Source organism: Ptychodera flava, chromosome 17 (assembly GCF_041260155.1).
Source record: "Ptychodera flava strain L36383 chromosome 17, AS_Pfla_20210202, whole genome shotgun sequence".
Lineage (NCBI taxonomy): Eukaryota > Metazoa > Hemichordata > Enteropneusta > Ptychoderidae > Ptychodera > Ptychodera flava.
Window position 1 is genome coordinate 21,957,156 of NC_091944.1, and position 19,493 is coordinate 21,976,648.

Genomic DNA, 19,493 nt, shown 5'->3' on the forward strand with positions numbered 1-19,493 from the left:
TCTGATTCCGAACAAACTCATCGCCATATCCCACTCAACTTGACAAGCTTCTATGTAACATTAATGATGTTTACGGAAGGTGAAAGTGCCAATTTCTTACGTCGGACTGAGACGACGCAAAGCGAGACCTTGACACAGTCCGTCGACGTCGGTGACTGTGTATAAAGGTCAGTCTGCCCAAAGTGCCGCGATAATATTGCACGGCCCAATCAATAATTTTGAATAACAAACATCGTATCGAGGTAAGAAGGATGGCTTCGATAATAAAATTAGAACGTAAAACAAGGAGAAATGGCAGGTTTAAAGCCTATACAATACTTTCATCAAAGGAAACCCGGTATCCGTAACCCTCAGGGAGATCATTGCCAGTTTTAAAGCCTGCGTGATTCCTAAATGCATTGTTTCAAGAAATTGATGCACAAAGAGTTATGGTCCTATCATAGTGACAAAGATTTTACGATGATGAAAGCTTTTTGTCAAAAAATAAATCAATCGGCTTGTTAATATCAGCCAGTCCCACACTGTTAGGGAATTCTACACACTTAATGCTTGTCTGTGTATATGACATACATACAGACAGACAGACAGACATACATACATACACGTATACATACACACATAGATACATAGATATTACATACACACACACACACACACACACACACACACACATACATATATATATATATATATATATATATATATATATATATATATGCATGCATGCATACATACAATTTTATGTACATTACAGAGACACAAGAAATGAAAACTGTTTTCATTTTGCATTATTCAAAACACAGTTTTTTATTTAATAATAGTTTAGATACTAGGTGACATTAACTTTTACTATTGCACGAGACAGAACCATGAGGCAGCGATAAAAAGGGAAAAAACACGATAGCCTGTACATTCACTGTTAAGAACTGTCTTTAAAGCTAAAACGTGGTGCGTCAGCTCAACCAATCAAGAGATAAAAACTTTTGTTTTTATGCAAATCACTTCTGAACCGACACACTGCTTGCCTCTCTTCGGTACAATGTCTAAAAATAGGAAGTTACAATTTCATCGGGAGACACAAATAACTGAATTCTACTTTTGTGTGATCAAATATTCTGCATTTTTTTTCAAATTGTTTTCAAGTTCATTTTTAGAAAGAAACATAATTGTGAATTTCAGACATCCCTTTCGGATGGTGGCAGACTGTAAGTACTGCATTCTTTTGTCAGAAGTTCAAATCGAATTTCATCACACTCTCCTTGAAGCTGCCCAACTAATTACAGTGTGTAATCAGCGCTAGAGGTCAATGTCGAGAAAAAACGCTTACACTTCAAAACATATGCCTGTGAACAAATTATTTCCAGTGCAATTCTTTAAAAGTTTAGTAAAACCCCCTCAAAAAATCGCGAGATACAGACACAGACGAAATTCACTCACCTTGACTTAGATGTAGCAAAGTTTTTGTTAAGTTGGTTACAATGCATAACATTGAACAATCACCAACTTTTGTTTAGGTTTATATTACTATTGAGGGCCGGGCCACTAGGTCTTGACAGGGGTCGGTCAGAAAGACGACATGCAACTTCGTTTTATGGTTCTGAAGTTTGAAATATTTCCAAACACTTATCTTCAAATAAGAAAGGCATAAATTTGTCCGTGCTTCCCATAATGCCATCACATCTTGTTGTATTTTGTGGGAAAGCAGCAAGCATGCAAATATTTTTTTTTGGAATTCTCACCCTGAAAATTTTGCCTTTTCATGCTGTCCCCCCTTCAAGATCTAATGGGCAGTCCCTGAACGGCAGCTAATACATATAGGCTGCAGCCAGCGGGCTCTTCCTATACTCCAGCTTTTGAACTACTGTAGTGGTAAAGATACTGTAATATGGACATAATATACGACTGTATCTCACGAGCAAAAATACACAACGTTTGCCAAAATATATAACAATTACTACAATAAAATATTATACAATATCACAATTATTTCTTTGCAAAAAAGTAAATGAAAAAATAGTTATTTTTTTGAACTCTGACCACTGATCGAAAGATTAAAAATTTCTATAATAAACTTTGTATTTTTGAGGATTTTCTAAAATTGCTTTCATACAGCAGATCTACTGTGGTCATACGTCACTTGGCGTCAGACAACTGGGTCACAAGTAAGAGCGGTGCTGCCATGGCAACCACTCCCCGTCCTTGCTCGGAGGCGTTTCTAGGGTGACAGGCCAAAATGCACGGGCGGAGTCATTTTTGTGACATTTAATTAGTGCTACATCTATGAAAACTTATCAGACTCCGTCACTATTGTTACCATGGAAATTGCAATATGTGCTGGGGCATCCTACTCAGGGGTGGGGTGGGCACATGGTTTGTTTGTTTTTTATCCCCTTGTAATTGTTTCTTCACATCAAGAGGATTACCATGACAACAAAGGTCTCTGCACTAATGCCAGTAGATAGAGACTGGTATGTGACACAAACAGTTTCAGTGAAGGGACCCAGGACCTAAACCCACATGTTGGCATGCTTATACCTTGCAAGTTGGCTGATGAAAACGACTGAATTGTCGTCATCCGATTGGCAACACGGCTTCCCATTTTTGTACTTTGATGGCGACCGTGGGGAAAAAGTGTTCAAAAATTAGACGCACTAATCAAAGTAGCTCCAAAACAAAAGCAATAATAAGGGAAGACCCATTTAGATAAACCTGCTCCAATATTACAAATACCTACAAGTGGAAGCTTGAAGCCCTGCATCAACAATGAGAAGAAACTAGACTGCTTGTCATGTTGTAGAATTTGTTGCATCTTTCCCCATACGATAGCACAACTCAGTTTGTATGCAGATATACCGAACAATAGGCATGCATCATCATGTTGTATACCTTACACACTTGACTCACATATATCAAATGAATCCATCAGGTCTATTTCCAGAGTGTTGAGCAACAAAGATCATTGTCAATTGATGATCACACCTCACCTCTCATGCCCCTACCCCCTCCCCTCCCCCCCAAAAAAGTTAGCATGTCGGATACATGATACTGGCCAGTCAATTTGCTGGTTGAAATTAAGCTAATTTGATGCTCAGAATGCTAACACTCCTTTCTATATTACATCGAATCAGCTGTCCCACATGCTTCGGGGTGGGGGTGGGGGGTAGGGGTGGGGAGGGGGAACAGGAGGTCAGATTTTCTTGTCACCTGAAATGCCATGACTCTTTCCACAGCTTTGCTATCTTGGCTCTAGGATTAAAACATCTATTGCGTACGGGTGCCCATAAGTGCCATATAAAATGAACTGTAATAATGTGATCGCACTTCTAGTGTCGGTTTTTGTCTGAATGTGAAATCAGCTGCCATTTCAAAATCAAAACGGTCAAATTACAAAGTTTCTTGTCTGTTTAGATTTCCCTGTCTACATGAAAATATACCTAAACCTTTTGACTCTGCGATCGACAACCCATTCACCATCAAAGTTTGGTTACAGTTCTTTCGTTTCATGAGATAAGGTCATACATCGACATGGTGGGAAACAACGTAACAAAGAGTTGATTTTAAGAACCACTGTAACCCCTGGTGAATTTAATTTTTGTAACCTGTTCACCCCAAAAATTCCCTGTGAACAGGTCCACGCTCGCCATTGATGACAAGGGGTGTGGGCCAAACCATGGGGGTGAAAGGGATGTCAGATGTATCGAACAAGCAAATGTGAGGAAGCCACCGGTTATTCACACCCGTATCTAAGTGCGTTGGCTCAATGTTGAAAATTCTGGAGAACAGGACCATACCAACTTGACGGTTAATGTCTTGAAATTCTCTTCACTCCCGTCAAACGCCCTTCTCTGTCTGTGTGTCTATCACTACTAATGAAAATGATCTTTTCTATTCATTTTTGGAATTGTTCTTTGAAATATTCCATTTTTTCAACCAATTCAAGAGGCGCTGCAAAAGAGGGCCAGAAATTTATGTTTGTGTTGATACAAATACCACAAATAAACCCGCCAAAAAATTTGCAAAGTCTTGATACCAACAACACAATCTCACCTGACAACTCACAAGAGAGGTCAGAGGTCAGAGGTTAATGGAACAAAACAAAACCACTCAATCATAAAAGATGCCTTTCACAAATTTACATCTGCTTTCTTGACAACAGAGAGTAGATTAAGCTAAAACTCTCTGCTCCAAAAATCGTACCTGTGCAGCTTTATACAAATACAATATTGAGGAAACAGTCACGTGGACGCTCGCGTTTGTCCATGCTCTAGCAGTACAAGTTTTCAAAAGTCTATTGTGTATTCAATATTGAGCTACACGAAAAAACAATCCAGGGAAAGTGTCATTGTTCAAAAAAAAAACACAAGAAGAACAAGCCCAGTGAGCAATATTTCATTTTCAAAAAAATGTCACAAAAACTCAGAATCTTGCTCCCCCAACAAGGGTTCACAGGTACACTTTAACACTTTGCCCACACAATTTTGGTAAAACCCTATCGTTTTCTATTGCACAGCTGGGCCTCTCTACTTAGAAATAGGGGTGGAAGGGTTGGAAAAAAGCCAACATTGTACAAGAAGCATTCATTTTCCCCCTGGTAAAAGTCAACAGTATCAAAGGAACTCTTCAAGATACTTGAACCACCTTGAACGACCTCTGACCCTAAACACATAAAAGTACAAAGGTCACCGTTTCACAAGAGGTAAAAGGGTTGAGCAAACACAGGTAGAGTTTTACCAAGCAAGATTCATTTTTTAGATACTTATAAGAATGGTGAGACTGAGGTTGAGAAAATCCCATAAACCACATATACTTATTCTTTTTTACATTTGCAGTTTCTCAGGTGAGCAGGTTTTTTTTACTTTTTCGGAACATGCACTATTCAATAGACATTCTCCATTTTTTTTCCACATACATTTACATTACACCATCACAAAGCAGCAAAGTGCCGAAAACAAAAACCCATACACATGAAGACTATGAAATACAAAAGACAGATGACAGGCAAGGTCTGTCATGCAAAAATCGTATCACACCAATTCCGAATATACAATCATACCACAATAGTTTTCTAAGTAGTTAGTCGACAAAAGATTGAGAAATAGTGTTAAAGCAATAGATGAATATATGACATATTGACCTTACCATCACACAAGAAGTGGACTTCTTTTCATTTTGAGATGAAAAAGAAACACAAAAGTTGAGAGGAAGAAGATATATAAACTCCCCCTGGGTTCTCATGGTCCCATCTAGGACTCCGCTTGTGTACCTTTCATAGATACTGTAGTTAAGGCCACTAATGCTTTGGATGTTTTGTTTTTTTTGAGATTCAGATTCAGGTTGAAATACTGAATCCGCAACATAAAACTGCTCAGAATTTGTACAGCAATAATACTGATTGATTTGATTGAGTGTTCCCCTATGGGAGCAGAAAGTGATTAGAAATTTGATACGGAAACATGGCATGCTTCCTGATTGTTTGCGTCAAAATCTCATCCTTTACAAACTTGCTTGTTTATGAAATTGTTTTAATGAATTTCTTGTCGTGTGAATTCAGAATCTTTCCTCTCTAACTTTTGCAGATATATTCTTTAAAACTTCGGATTTGGTGAAATCAATGCTAGCGTAGTTGCTTTCCCCTTTCTCATCACTGTCTGACGCAACCCTGAGTGGCAAGCATGGCGATCTTGGAGATCGCGGCGAGCGGCTCTGGCCATTTTCGTCAGGCTCCTCGCTTGGACCAAGATCTACAGCGATATAGTTCAGTTTGGGTTCAGCAGCTGCGGCTGACTCTGACGCCGGATGCTGCAATGCCCGACGCTGTGGCTCGGGACTGGGTTTTGCCACAGCGCCCGCCATGGGAAACTGCAAGTTAAGATAATCACTGCCTACTGTTGCTGACTTCTGCGGCACAGCTTCCTCCCTCTCAGCTTTCTGTGATTTCAGTTGAGGCAGCAATCCCTGACTTGGACTAGCTGCTTTACCGGGCTGACTGCCCGGAACTTTATGCCTCGGAACGTCTTTGGTTCCTAGCTCTACGTTCATATATTCCTGGTATTGTGTAATTTTCTTGTCAGTTTTTGGCATTCTGGGAGATAGGCTTGGGGAGATTTTTGGTGAAACCTTTGGTGATTTCCTGTGCTTGACATCAGGTAGGGTAATATTCACATAAGACCTGTCATCAGGTGGAAGATGAAGTCTTTGTGGACGCGGAGAAGTGCTTCCACTCATGGGTGGGCTCTGAACTCTGCTCATGTCCATCTCAGCGTAATCGCCAGCGTTCTGATTTTTCTTCGAAAGGTTTATGTTTACATATTCATGTTCTGTACCCACTGTCTGAGGTATTTTTTGACCAAGGCTAGGTTTATTGTCTGATTTCTGCTGCCCTTGACCTTCGTAACTCATAGGCATGTACGTGTCAATGGCAGCTTTGGCAGTCTGTTGTGAAGTGCCGGTCGGGTACACTACTTTCGGTTTGACCTCCGTACTGGCGCTACCTGGCGTCGTTTTCAGCGCAGTTGACAACGGTTCTCCGCCTCCGCTTCCTGGCGTAAAACTCATGTAAGAGTCTACCTCCACTGAGCTTGTCTGTGTCACTGCTTGCGTGTCTGAAACATGGCCAAGAAAAGATTCACATTAAACAAAACAGCATATTGGGCCTGGACGATTTAAACACATGACTGTTCGAATATTTTTGGCTCAAAACATTAAGTTTGCCCAAGCTATAAAAATATTGAAGTCTGAAATGACATTCAGCAAAACAATTTGGATTCCTATTGGATTCCTATAGCCCTCACCCCCTCCCACTTATCACAAGGTTCATCCCTTAGTGTGTGTACTACCCTTGAGTGCTTACATTATCAGTACGTCTATTACTTTACTGATCAAAGTTCAGAACCACATGCGGTGTAGGAAAGGGACAAATGATCTTTGGACTGCAGTTACAACTGGACTGACATATGGAAGTTGATTAAAATGTTAGTGGGTGTAGATTAAAGGGACAAAATCGGCCATTTTTCATGAATTTTGTTTGATACGAGATACTACTTATATTGTTTGACATGTTTGAAGATACCGAATGAATGGGTGACCATGCGTATATTCGACCCCGGTTTTAGATATGATACATGAAACCTTAGCGAAAATGAATTAACGCTCACGACTATTAATCCAATGTCGCGGTGGTTTCATTTAATTTGTCTAAAACCCGGGTCGAATATATACATGGTCACCCCTTCATTCAGTATCTTTCAACATGTCCAACAATATACATAGTATCTTGCATCAAACAAAATTCATGAAAAATGGCCGACTTTGTCCCTTTAAAGACAAAGTGAGGCTCATTGAGAATCTAAAACTCTTGTACTACAGAACTAATAAATCTGCGAGAAATATGTGAATTTTCGTACTTCGATCTCTGAAGTCTGACCTTCACATGTGATGTTCCAATCCACATCACTGACAAGATATGATAGAATCCGACTTCAAATTCAAGAAGAACTCTTGAATTTGGGATTTACACTTTGCGGGGAAAAAAATCATCTGCAGTAAAAGGAATGGTATCCTTGACCCAAAAGAATTCTGACGGATCACGACTGAAGGAGAGAAATGATCATTACTGATAGGCCTTGCTTCGGAAACCACGAACAGGAGAGTATCAGCACTTACTAACACAGCACATTCAGGTAGCATACACAATTTCACATTATGTCCCACATAGATGGCTATCTTGTCGGGTCTATCATAAAGACCTAGATTAGACGAGACCGTACCCACCTACACACAGATTATGAATTTGGTCCAACACATCAGCCTGACATATTAAAAACCATCTAATCACAAGATCTCTCAGATTTTCGCAATTTTGAGTGCCTCAGTTTCACTCCACGCACACCCTATTTTGCAAATGTCAAAATTATTATTTTTAATATAAATTCCCCTGACTTTTTCCTCAGTAATGTACGTGATATTTATGAGAATAAATGAGCATTTTTTGGCTGTAAGTATCTTTCGAGGAAACAAAAAGGCGCGGATAGTTTTCTGAAAAATATACTTAATTTTGCTGGGACTGAATGGCAGGATTAGCCCTGGGCTGTAGATCAATTGGAACTTGATTACTGTCATATTACATGTCCTTTTTTTTTTTGAAGGATGAGATTTTCCTGTCTTTTGTCCTCAAATCCAACACAGTCGGAGACTGGAGAAATTGAAACCTACACAAAGAATTATCCGAGCATGATAACACACCTACTCAGCAAGCCATATGATGGCTACATGACGTGCAAACTATATTGGAACACACTGCTTGTGGACTATTTCTATCTGCAAATACAGATCTAAGAAATCATAATAGAATTTATCCAGTCTGCCAAGAAATGAAGGTGGAATTTTTCTGGTTGGCTACATGTATGAACTCATTTTTAAGTCTGTGGAGCACATGAAGTTTTCAACATTGAAAAAAAAATTATTTTTCGCTCACAGTGTTAAACATCTGTACGGCAGCCATTTTGAATTTCAAGTACCGATAACTTGTAGGTAATCAAAGTCACAATCCAAAAGTCTTTATAATGATCCCTGCTTTCAATTCTCAATCTGAGAATATTTTAAAGTTACAGGAACTAGAGTTTAAGGAAAAGTTTTAATTTTTTCTGTCTTGAGACACGTAACTAATACCTCACAATAATCGTGTTCAGAAATCCCAAACAAAAAAATTTAGCATTTATTTGATCCTGAGAACAAACAGAAACATAAAATCCTTTAAAAAGACAGGACTTGGACAGGAAATGAGTTAAGAACATTACTATCACAAATATTTTTCAGGATATTACACTCAATGATGCTGATAATTTATAGACTTTCAAGAGTTTTTCAACAATTTTCCAGGCCTTATGGAATAAAATATTTTCACAGTAACATGGTCAACACATTGTGGATAACTCCAGTTATCACACAAATATCTCCCAGCGACTAATATTTTATGACAGAGTTGATATTTTCACAAAACATAGATGGCAATCGAGTTTGAAGAAATTGCCAGGCATTGTTTAATGTTTCATGACTTTTTGAAAACCAACCAGAGTTTAAAATTTACTCACTGCTAGTTTGTCGTCAGCAGAAACAATACCCGAGCTGGATGCTTGGCATTTCAATAAAATGTATGAGAACGACATCATTGACTTACAGGGCAAAAACACTACAAAACTATAAAAATTTACAGCTAAGTGTCGATTTAGGTACAGGATGTCTAGATGGTTTGTCTCTGTGGGACCTTGTAGATTAATGCTTTTCAACTTGAGGTATTACAATCAGCAAGGCTGAACTTGTGGTAGACAGCAAAATTGCAGTCTCACTGCTCCAATCACAGTTATTTGCATGCATATGCTTGTATTTTTTTATCTATCTGAAAAAGACACTCTTTTGCTGTACTCCCACAATCATGTATTAAGCTCTTTTTACTCATCTTATATTGTTTTCTTACAAAGAACATGAACCATGTATGGAGCTAAATATGGGCCGAATCGCATGTGTAAAGACTTACAAGATAAAAGAAAATTGTTACACAGACCAAGTCTGGTTTGGTTTGGCCTGTTGAACAGGTGTTTTTTTATCTCTTGACTAAAATAAAAACTCTGTGACCAGTTACCTGTTTTTGGAACAGCACCTGTGACTGGGGCCATGTCCATATAACCTTCATCGCTGTTTCTTTTCGCTTTGTCTACTTTGCTTGACGCTTCTTTCTGATTGGCCGGTGAATCTTTGTTCTGAGTAGCTGTTGGGCTCATCGACATGTACGAGTCAAGTTCACCTGGGAACACAGAGATTCAAGATGAGATCACATACACTGATTCCCACCAGAGTCGAGGAGGAAAGTAGAGGGCGCCCTCAGGGTCTGTAAAATCAGCCTTTTGTTTATCATTCCACTTTGACACACAATGTAGCACCTATGTCTCAGGGAGATACACTGTAGTTATGAACTAATGTGACTCTGATATCAAATTTAGAAAGAAACCTAATCAAAACAGTATAGGTTCTAACTTTCTTTTACATAAAAGGCCAAATTAAATTTATTTTTGGCGACTAGACAAACTAAAAATTAACGTTGCACTCAATAATGGATGTGTAATTATGAGAATTCTGCTTCGTTATAGCCATTATGTAAACCGAGGTTTACTATTGCTTTTTGCAACCATTTGCTTACTAAAGGCATACATTTCTCAAATTTATCAATAACTATGGACCACCACACTAACAAAGTTAAAAGACCAGTAGCTGTACCATTTGATGATTTTTTCACCAGTTTTGTTTTTTTAATCTTCAACTACAGTTTCTTGTTCTACTCCCCAAAGCATGTTGATATACACAGTATTCAGCTTGTCAACTCACCCTGTACATGTGTAAACTGCATCGTTATTGTTGACAAGTGAATTCTAGTATAGAATTGAATTCAAATGTAAAGAATAATATTGCATTTTACGTGTATGGACGCAGTGTTGATGAACTAAATAGCTGGTATTTCAACATGCTTTAGTGAGAAGAACAAGAACTAGCAATTGACGTGAAAAACAAAAATAGTGAAAAAAGGCATCAAACATTACAGTTACTGGACTTTAATTTTGATAAAATGACCAAAAGATACAAGCCACACTTACTTAATGACGGTGTGTTGGCTGGTGACATGTTGACGTAACTTTCATTCACTGGTCTTGCTTTGGCATTTCTCACCATTTCCATGTAGCCTTCAGTGGAAACAACTTTAGGAATAGCTTGGCCTGGACACCAACAGTTCATGGGGGTTTGTGAAAAAAAAACACAGAAAAATACAATAATTATTATAAGATCTGATACTTAAACTGTAGCCAAATCAAAACAGTATAGGTTTTAACTTTCTTTTGGTAAGAGCTCTGCTTGTGTGTTTTTTATATTTTGTTGTCAAATGAAAGATGACGTCAAGCTCTACACACATTTATAACTTCATGTCCTGTGCCATCCAGAAGGTCAATACATCCCTCTTTTTCTTTTCTTTCTCAACTTCCTAAACCTATTTATTCTTACACTTGTTGCCATGGATATCTGTTTTGACTCTTCAACCTATAATTAATTCACACATTGATTTGTGTTCCCCAAGACCATAACAGTACAGTGAAATTTGTCTAAACCGAACCCTGTCTACACCGAACCCTGTCTAAACTGAAAACCTGTCTAAACTGAACCCTTTTCCATGTCCCATTCCACCAATAGAACTCTATGTTAAAAGGACCTCTATAAACCAAACACCTCTCCAAACCATACCATTTTCTCAGTCTCTGTAGGGTTTGGTTTCGACAGACTTTACTTTTATAATCATAGAAATCACAGATACAAAGTCAAAAAGAGGCTATATACTGATAACATCTTCCCCATCATCAATTAGTCATGTTGAAAGGAAATACTGCCCTCTAGAGGTCATAGTGTTGTCATTACTAATTAAGCTGTGAATGAAGTACTGTGCACTCCAGTAACCAAGGTGTAAACTAAATATGCTATGTTGATTCAAAAAAACTAAACTGTAAGTATTACATTTAACCATCATATACATATATAAATTGCATTCTTATATTTCAATGCACAAAAATAGAACATAATTCCTACACCAAAACAGAGCGGACAATTCTTCAGTAATACTTCATTTGCTTCATTGGTACTCACAAGTACAGCAATACATTAATGAATATATTATATTGGGACAGTAACTGTTTAACCCCCTTTGGGTATAAAATCAAGTACGCTACCAGAAAGTCTGGTCAGGAAGGGCTAAATTCATCATTTTTTGATACAGAAACGAGTAAATTTTCTTCTTCTTTTTCTTTCTGAGTTGTCTTGCACCATAGAGTAGCAGCCTAATTGCAAAACCAATGCTTCTTGTACAACATGTATCACATAACAGTCAATGAATGAATTCTATATTCAAGGTTAAATTCATTCATTGACTTTTACACCTGACATTACACAACATATAGGCCTTGTTGATCAAGTTTAACACTGGGCATTTTTGTATAAACTTGCTAGCAGAGTAAGCTAAAACACAGACAGAATAAACATTCTCAGCAAAGGGGGATTTTCTGCAAGGAATCTTCCACTGGTATGGCGCCCCCTATCAATAACAAACTGGACAGGCAAAATACCACAGCAGATGCATAACCAAGCCTCTGACCAACAAACCCTTTCCATTGATTGGGGAATTTCTGGAAACTTCTTTTGTGTCAGCCCTATCCAAGTACATGTAAAATGTGAAATTTGTTTTTCCATCACAGAGAACTGTTCAGAGTCAGATGGGCGTCTAGTTTAGCTTAGAGGGCCTGCTTTGCAGCAACTATGACATCAGAAAGTGCACAGAGAGGTAGCTGAACTACTGTTTAATTCCAAGAGCGGATGGAGTACTACCAGGGGGATTAATTAATGCCACTGAAAAGTCCAAGGAGGGCCTTTTGAATAATTGCAGACCTTAGTGATTTAGAACATCGGTCAGACAGCCCTCATTATCGCTAATTGTGTGATTTAACGCCTGCGGCATAAATTACAGTACCACTGCGGCAACCTCATCGGTGATAATGACAATGAAACTACATAAGCCTTTTCAGTGAAAACATTACCTGATAAGATACTACCGGTATCGGTAATCTGAAGGTATATATCTAAAGAATTCATGGAGAAAATTTCAAACCGTCGGCTCTCTCTCTAAAAAATTTTAGCAAAGAAATGATTAGCAATTGGCCACACCCAGAATTCAAATGGACAACGGTACAAATAAATCCCCACACACAAACATGCAAAGAAGTACATGCATTTCCATAGCCGTGTGTGCACATGGGTTTGTTTGTACCGCCAATCATGTGATCTCTTGGGTGTATTGAAACACCAGGTGCCCTGTTTATTCCGGAGTAGAACCATTGACCAGAATTCATGAACAAAACAAGTTGTATGAAATTTCATAAAAACAGGGGATAATCTCTTACCTAAACGATAATATGTAGAAAAGATTTGGAAAGGTTTGTTTATAACCCTTTGAGTGCTGTAATTTTCTCCGATCAAAATTTCAGTACAACATTTTACCAATTTTTATGAATTTTTCTCTGATTTTTCTGATAATTTTGGACCAAAGGAACATCAAATTTCATTGGCTAGAGCTTTTCATCAAAATTTTGGCAAAAATTTGAAAAAAATTTACTGGGGTATATTTTAAGGTGACAGAAATTGAATTTGGCGCTCAAAGGCTTAATGTCCTTTTCTAAAATGAAGTTGTGTCAGCATATGTCAGGTATTTACATAGTGGTTTACATGTATGGGATAAAAATATTCATGGGGACCATTCTAATATAGCAGTTTCCCCTGTAATTACTTTCTCAGAAACTGTAAACTATAACTGTAAACTGTAAATTGTAGGATGTTTTAATACAAAAGATTGAATAGAAAATATTTGATATGGGCTGTATCATCTCAAATCACAAATACTCTCTCACAGAATATCATACAGTCTCACTCAAAGATACAACTCTGCTTACTTCTGGATTATAAAACATGTATAATTTCTTAAAGAAGGGGGGCGGGGATACCCTTAAACATCTTATCCTAATTACCAAGATTGAATATTCCCTTATCTTCACTCACAAGTTTTCTGGCAGAATGATGCCTACATCATGTACAGTAAAACCTTCCCAATTATGCTGTTATAAATTCATCAAAATCTGCAAAATTTGTAGAGATTTCCTTCTGACATGAATCTAGTATATTAAAAGGAATGACAAACCATGAGAAAGCCGGTCTTCATCAAGTTCACACATTAACCCTTTCACCACCATGGTTTGGCCCAAACCCATTGTTATCAATGGTGAGTGTGGACCTGTTTACAGGGAAGTGGGGATGAACAGGTTAAATACTCAATAGCAGCGCCAAAGACCATAGAATTTGCATGGACATGGGTTTCATGTGATAATCACATGATCATCATGTGATCCTCTGTACTCATCCTTTACAGATACAGGGACATAAGCTGTCCAAAGATGCAGCCTAAATTTGCAGCCCCCATTAATTACCAGCGCTTTCACCAACGCCTCCACAAACTCTACTGTACAAAATGAATCTTGCATACAACACCGCTATGAATCCCGGAAATGCGGTCATTCTCCCCTCCTGAGGTCACATCTTACTTCTAGGAGATGAGACAACCAGGAAAGGGATAAGTCCGGCCAATGAACTACTTCTACAGAGGTACTAGACATAACTTGGAGCTATTCTTTACACACAGCTGAAAAGTCACAGCGGCAAGACTAGCCTCGATCCTTATCTCACGGATAATCATGTCTGGTGGATATATTGAATTCTTAAAAATGCCAATATTTAAATTTTGGGTCAGGTTGTCTTCGACTCCTCGCTGTGGGAATTACATTGAATATAAATAATTTACTGATAGCATAAATCTTATCTCAGAGCTTGAGTCTAAGTTATATCTGTTGTTATCTTTTTTGAAGTTTTGACCAGTGGCTGTCTACATTTTTCCTGATTCCAAAGGATCCTGATAGCGGGGTAATATTTTACCGATGAAGAAATTCATCTGAGGTATATTGGACTACATGTACCAGAAATTGTAGTCTGCTCATTTCAATCCCATTGACAGTTCTCGACAAATGAAAGTTTCGTAACTTTGAACTCCTGAAGTCAGAAAAGAGAAAACGTTTGCAGATCAAATGCATCAACTTTCTACAGTCTCCTTCATTACACATTTTTTTCAACTTTCTGAGTCAAGAATCATGAGTTTACTTCTTAAATTGTTTATCATATAATGTCAAAATCATGTTCTTCATTTTTTAATATATGGTATTGCTTTGATCATTATATTGAGAACCCTCCGTTAGAAAAGAAAATATACTCATGTCTAGGTGTCAATATACTCATACTCAGCGCATGTTGTTCAATAAAGGGAGTGTTTTTGCTGTTGCGGTAGAGTGAAAGTAAACATAACAAGCCTTCCCAACTCATTATGCATACTGAAAAGTTCTTCCTATTTCATTCCAGTGGCCATGTCAGAGAAAACAGACTGGTAAAGGCCTCAGAGAAGAAACAAGTTCACTTTACATGCTTAACTGTGGAACATCAAGTGATAAATTTCATCACAGAAACTAATATTACAGACTGTGTATTTTAATTCAGGCCACTCAGTGCACTTCATTTTCCCCGGCACACTTTGTAAAAGATGTTGGTTATAAGAGTTATCATAGAGTTATAAGAACATGGATGAGGGCCAGGCGAGTTAACACAGTCACGACTGGTGGCTTTAACCTGTGCAACCCTAATTCTGCATTATCAGGTCCACAATCACAATGGTTCTACTCCGGAATAAAAAGGACGCGATGCGTACGCCGTTCTACATACTCAGTACGCCCAAATAATCACGTGATGCCGGTACAAACAAACCCACATGTGTAGTGAACGCGTATGGAAATACACGTACGTCTGTGCGCGTTTGCGCACATGGCTTTGTTTGTACCGTGGTCGATTCGAATTCCGGGTTTGGCCTATTGACGACAATGGTTTGGGCTAAACCATGTTGGGAAAAGGGTTAACAATGTGCATACACTGCTTAAAAAGACACATTTTCTCCTTATGACTTTTTTACTCAGGTTAAAAATGATACTTGGTCCACACAAACATTCAAAGACAATAATCATATTTGCATTCCTTTTTTTCGTCTTCTTACCTTGCGACACAGCTGATGGGGACATTGGCATATAGTCATCCCCAGACTCTGTGCTCTCCTCTCGGATCGGTGTTCGACTTGGAGAATCAGGTGTTGACACTCTGCCGTACCTGAACACAAGTACCGTAAACAAGTTAATTTTCTCCTCAAAAATTAGATGTGGTCAAATTAAGGTAGAATGCACCTCGGGGACAGGTATTCAGATTCTTAAATTTTTACCATTCTTTTCTGATCAAACCCTTGTGGGGGCTCATTTTAACCCTTTCACCCCCAGTTCCCTGTGTACAGGTCCAACTTTACCATAGAAAACAATGGATTTGGGACAAACCATGGTGGTGAAAGGGTTGAAGCTTGAAGATGGAAAATGTTTCACCATCTTACTTTTTCAAAAATTGACAATTGCATTTTTTCCCATAGTGTTAACACAGGGATGGCGGCCATTTTTACTTTCAAACATTGGTAAATTTTTTGGTAATTTGTTGATCTCATACTGAACTTTGCACAGTGACCCCTGTTTTGTATTCTGCCTTTGGCAAAAGCATGGTTGAAAGTTTCATTGAGGAAAATTTGAGCAAAGGTTTAAGTCTTTCACTTTGGAGGCACCTGCTACCTTAATATAATTTTAATGGTAGGTCTAATACAGCACTACTTGGCTTAAATAACTACGTCAAAACTTGTACTTGTGATTGGACTAGAAAGAAGAACAATGTAGACTCCTTTCCCACCTGTGGAAGTGTTGATCAGCCGGACTGGATCCGTATTCCTCTGGAGTTCTGTTCCCTTCCACTGACATGCCTTTGACAGTGCTGAGATGGCGGAAGAAGTGTTCATCCGGAAAACTTGAACTCTGCTGGGGACTCTCACTGCAAGATAAAAAGCAAAAAATTCCAAACAGAATTAGAGAAAAATTTCAAAAAAAGGTGTAAAATGAGCAACACAAAATCGGACAGAAAGATTGACACAAAACTCAGATTGAATTCAAAGAAAAAACTTAGGAACTTTAGAGGGATGTGACATATATCGCAACCAAGCTATGACAAAAACCGTCACGGAAAATATTTTTTGTGGTTGCAAATCAATATACTTTACAAATGTTGTCTTCATCTTAAAAAGTGACGAATTATCCTTTAAGACAGACAAAATGTCTGACATAAAAAGTGTCACCAGTGTTACGTTACAGAGCCATTCACTGGTAAAACAAGATTATCCTATTTTTCTTGAAAATATTCAGTTGCACTGATACAGCAGAAACAGAAGACAAGGAGCCAACCTCTCAGATTAAATTTACCTGATTCTGAGTTTACAAAAAATTGAAAAAAATACAAATGCAGATTAGAAATGTTTAATACTTTCTTCCTGCAGCCTACTGTAATTCATCTGCAATTTTACAATACAATACAATATAATCTTTATTGTCCCAATTTGGCCAATTACAAACTGGAAATGTTCCTACACCAGAAGATTAAGTGGCATGTGACACAGAAGAAAGAGTGTAAAAAGTCGCGCAAGAAGATCATTTAGCCATCTTTATTTGCATGGCAAATGGTTGAATTCATATTTACAAGAGTACAAGAAGACTCAAATGACTAATTCTTTTGTTTTTATGTTTTTCAATGTAAAACACTGATTTAGATCTCGTAAAAAAAGAGCTTGTTGAACCAAATACAAATACAAATTTTTTGACTCACACCACGATTGAAAATACTTTGATTTGAAAAAAAAAAAACACGCTCATCATTTAGCGTTTCAATTCACACATCCACACATGTGAGAGGAAATGCACATTACTTAAAAGCAAGTGTACAATCAACGCCAGTGACTTCAGTATGTATATGGACATGTGCATCAATGCGCGTACTCAAAATAAAAGCTATCTTGACAGGAAAACAGGGCTATGAGGCGTGTCATGGAGTTTACAATACGTGATGACTGCATATTAAAGAAGGCAATTGTGTATATTTATGTGCTGCTTGTCATGAAAAAAAGACCTAATTTTTTTTTTTATTCAAAATTTTTACAGTGACTCATTTCTATAGACCTCGCCTGAAACAACAATTTCATACTGATTCTCAAGATGTTTACGCCTCCTGCCTAAGATTACGCGATGAGCATGAGATCCAATTTATTGAGATGTGTGCTACAAAATGTGGACAAAAACAAAAGTCAAATCTATAATAATGATGATAATTTCTGACCAAAATACGCACACATTTTAAGTAAATTATCCAATTTCCTTTATCCATAAACATTGAACATTTAGTCCACTGTGAATTCATTAATACAGAATGCATAATCATCTATATCCTGATATGTCTGTTTTTCCTCTGAGTGGGGGTACAGATAACAGCTAGACCTCCTGCGGTCTGATAGCAAGGCAAGTTGACACGAAAACATTTTACAACAAATTACCATGTTCAAGGTTTTACATTCCCCAGCAAAGATACACTTGGGGTTTATATCACATTAACATCAGTAACCCATCAACAGTAAACAATATGCAGTTGACAACATTAACATTTTGGGGGGTTTTTTGTCTGTAATCTTGATTGAGAAGTTGCTAACAATTTGTTTCTTTACAATTTCTGCAAAGCTTGAATCCAAAAAATGTACCCTTCTGTACTTTGGAGCAGACCACTTTCACTGCTTGTAACAGAAGGCAATGTTTTAGCAGGGTATAAAGATGTTTTGTTTGTCCATCTAAAGAGGAAAGTTACCTCACAAAATTAGCTTTTCTACCTAAAGAAAGAGTTAATGCTTCGGACAAATGGGCAAATAAAGCTTCTATGATGTCTCTCGCTATGACAATGAAAGGTTATAAACACATAAGAAAAGGGCCATTTACTCGACCGTTCACCTTTCAATTGTATCTATTTTTCTCTCATGCAACTAGTAAACATCCCTTTTCCACTTCATCGTGTTGCAACAAAATCAAGGAGGATGACATCATAGTGCCTACCAACCAATGACATGGCCACATCCTTCAACAAATCCTTTGATTGGCTGGCAGCAAAATTAGGACATCATCAAGCATGACAACAATGACAACACCAGAGACAGTTAGTGAAAGACATCAGAGAGAAGGGCAGTGAATGACATCCATCATTGTGACAGACAACCAATGACAATCCTTGTTACATGCTGCCAATGACAATCACTGCTGCATACAGCCAATGAAAATCGCTGTTGCAGACAGCTGATGAAAATCACTGTTGCATGCAGCCAATGAAAATCACTGTTGCAGACAGCCAATGACAATCACTGCTGCATACAGCCAATGAAAATCGCTGTTGCAGACAGCTGATGAAAATCACTGTTGCATGCAGCCAATGAAAATCACTGTTGCAGACAGCCAATGACAATCACTGTGCCTTGGAGTGTATAGAATCACTGTTCTCTGTAAGCAAATTAAATCACAGTATACCCAAGCAATCGACATCACAAATTAGGCCACCAGCCAATTATACACCTAGTAGAACTGCCAATCACAGCAACAGGACATCTTAGAAAAGCTATCATCAAAACACTAAAATTTAGAGACAGTGACAAACCTATCTGCTTGAAGCACTGAAATTTGAAAGTTGCTTAGAATTTTCAACAAGGCTGATGATGGCATCAAACTATATAATTATGTGGAAATTACTGAAACACAGCATGGTAAATTGTGCTTCAATTAGAAATTATTTTCCATCTTTTAGCATTTATGAAGCTGTTGGATGTTCCTAGATCCTGGACGAATATATTCATTATAAAACCAAGCATGAGGTTTATA

At 37.9% G+C, this 19,493-nt stretch overlaps 1 protein-coding gene across 19 annotated transcripts in view; it reads right to left on the minus strand.

Annotated features, from left to right (window-relative positions):
- Positions 1 to 775: 775 nt before the first annotated feature.
- The window catches only part of LOC139115770 (insulin receptor substrate 1-like), a 79,230-nt gene continuing 60,512 nt past the window's right edge, over positions 776 to 19,493 (minus strand). For all 19 annotated transcript variants that reach the window (XM_070678121.1, XM_070678119.1, XM_070678117.1 and 16 more), the window contains 5 exons: positions 16,450 to 16,587; positions 15,725 to 15,834; positions 10,644 to 10,763; positions 9,638 to 9,799; positions 776 to 6,602 (listed from right to left, as the gene is read on the minus strand). In XM_070678121.1, the coding sequence (XP_070534222.1) occupies positions 5,548 to 6,602; positions 9,638 to 9,799; positions 10,644 to 10,763; positions 15,725 to 15,834; positions 16,450 to 16,587 (1,585 nt within the window). In that variant the 3' untranslated portion in view covers positions 776 to 5,547. The remainder of the gene's footprint in view (positions 6,603 to 9,637; positions 9,800 to 10,643; positions 10,764 to 15,724; positions 15,835 to 16,449; positions 16,588 to 19,493) is intronic.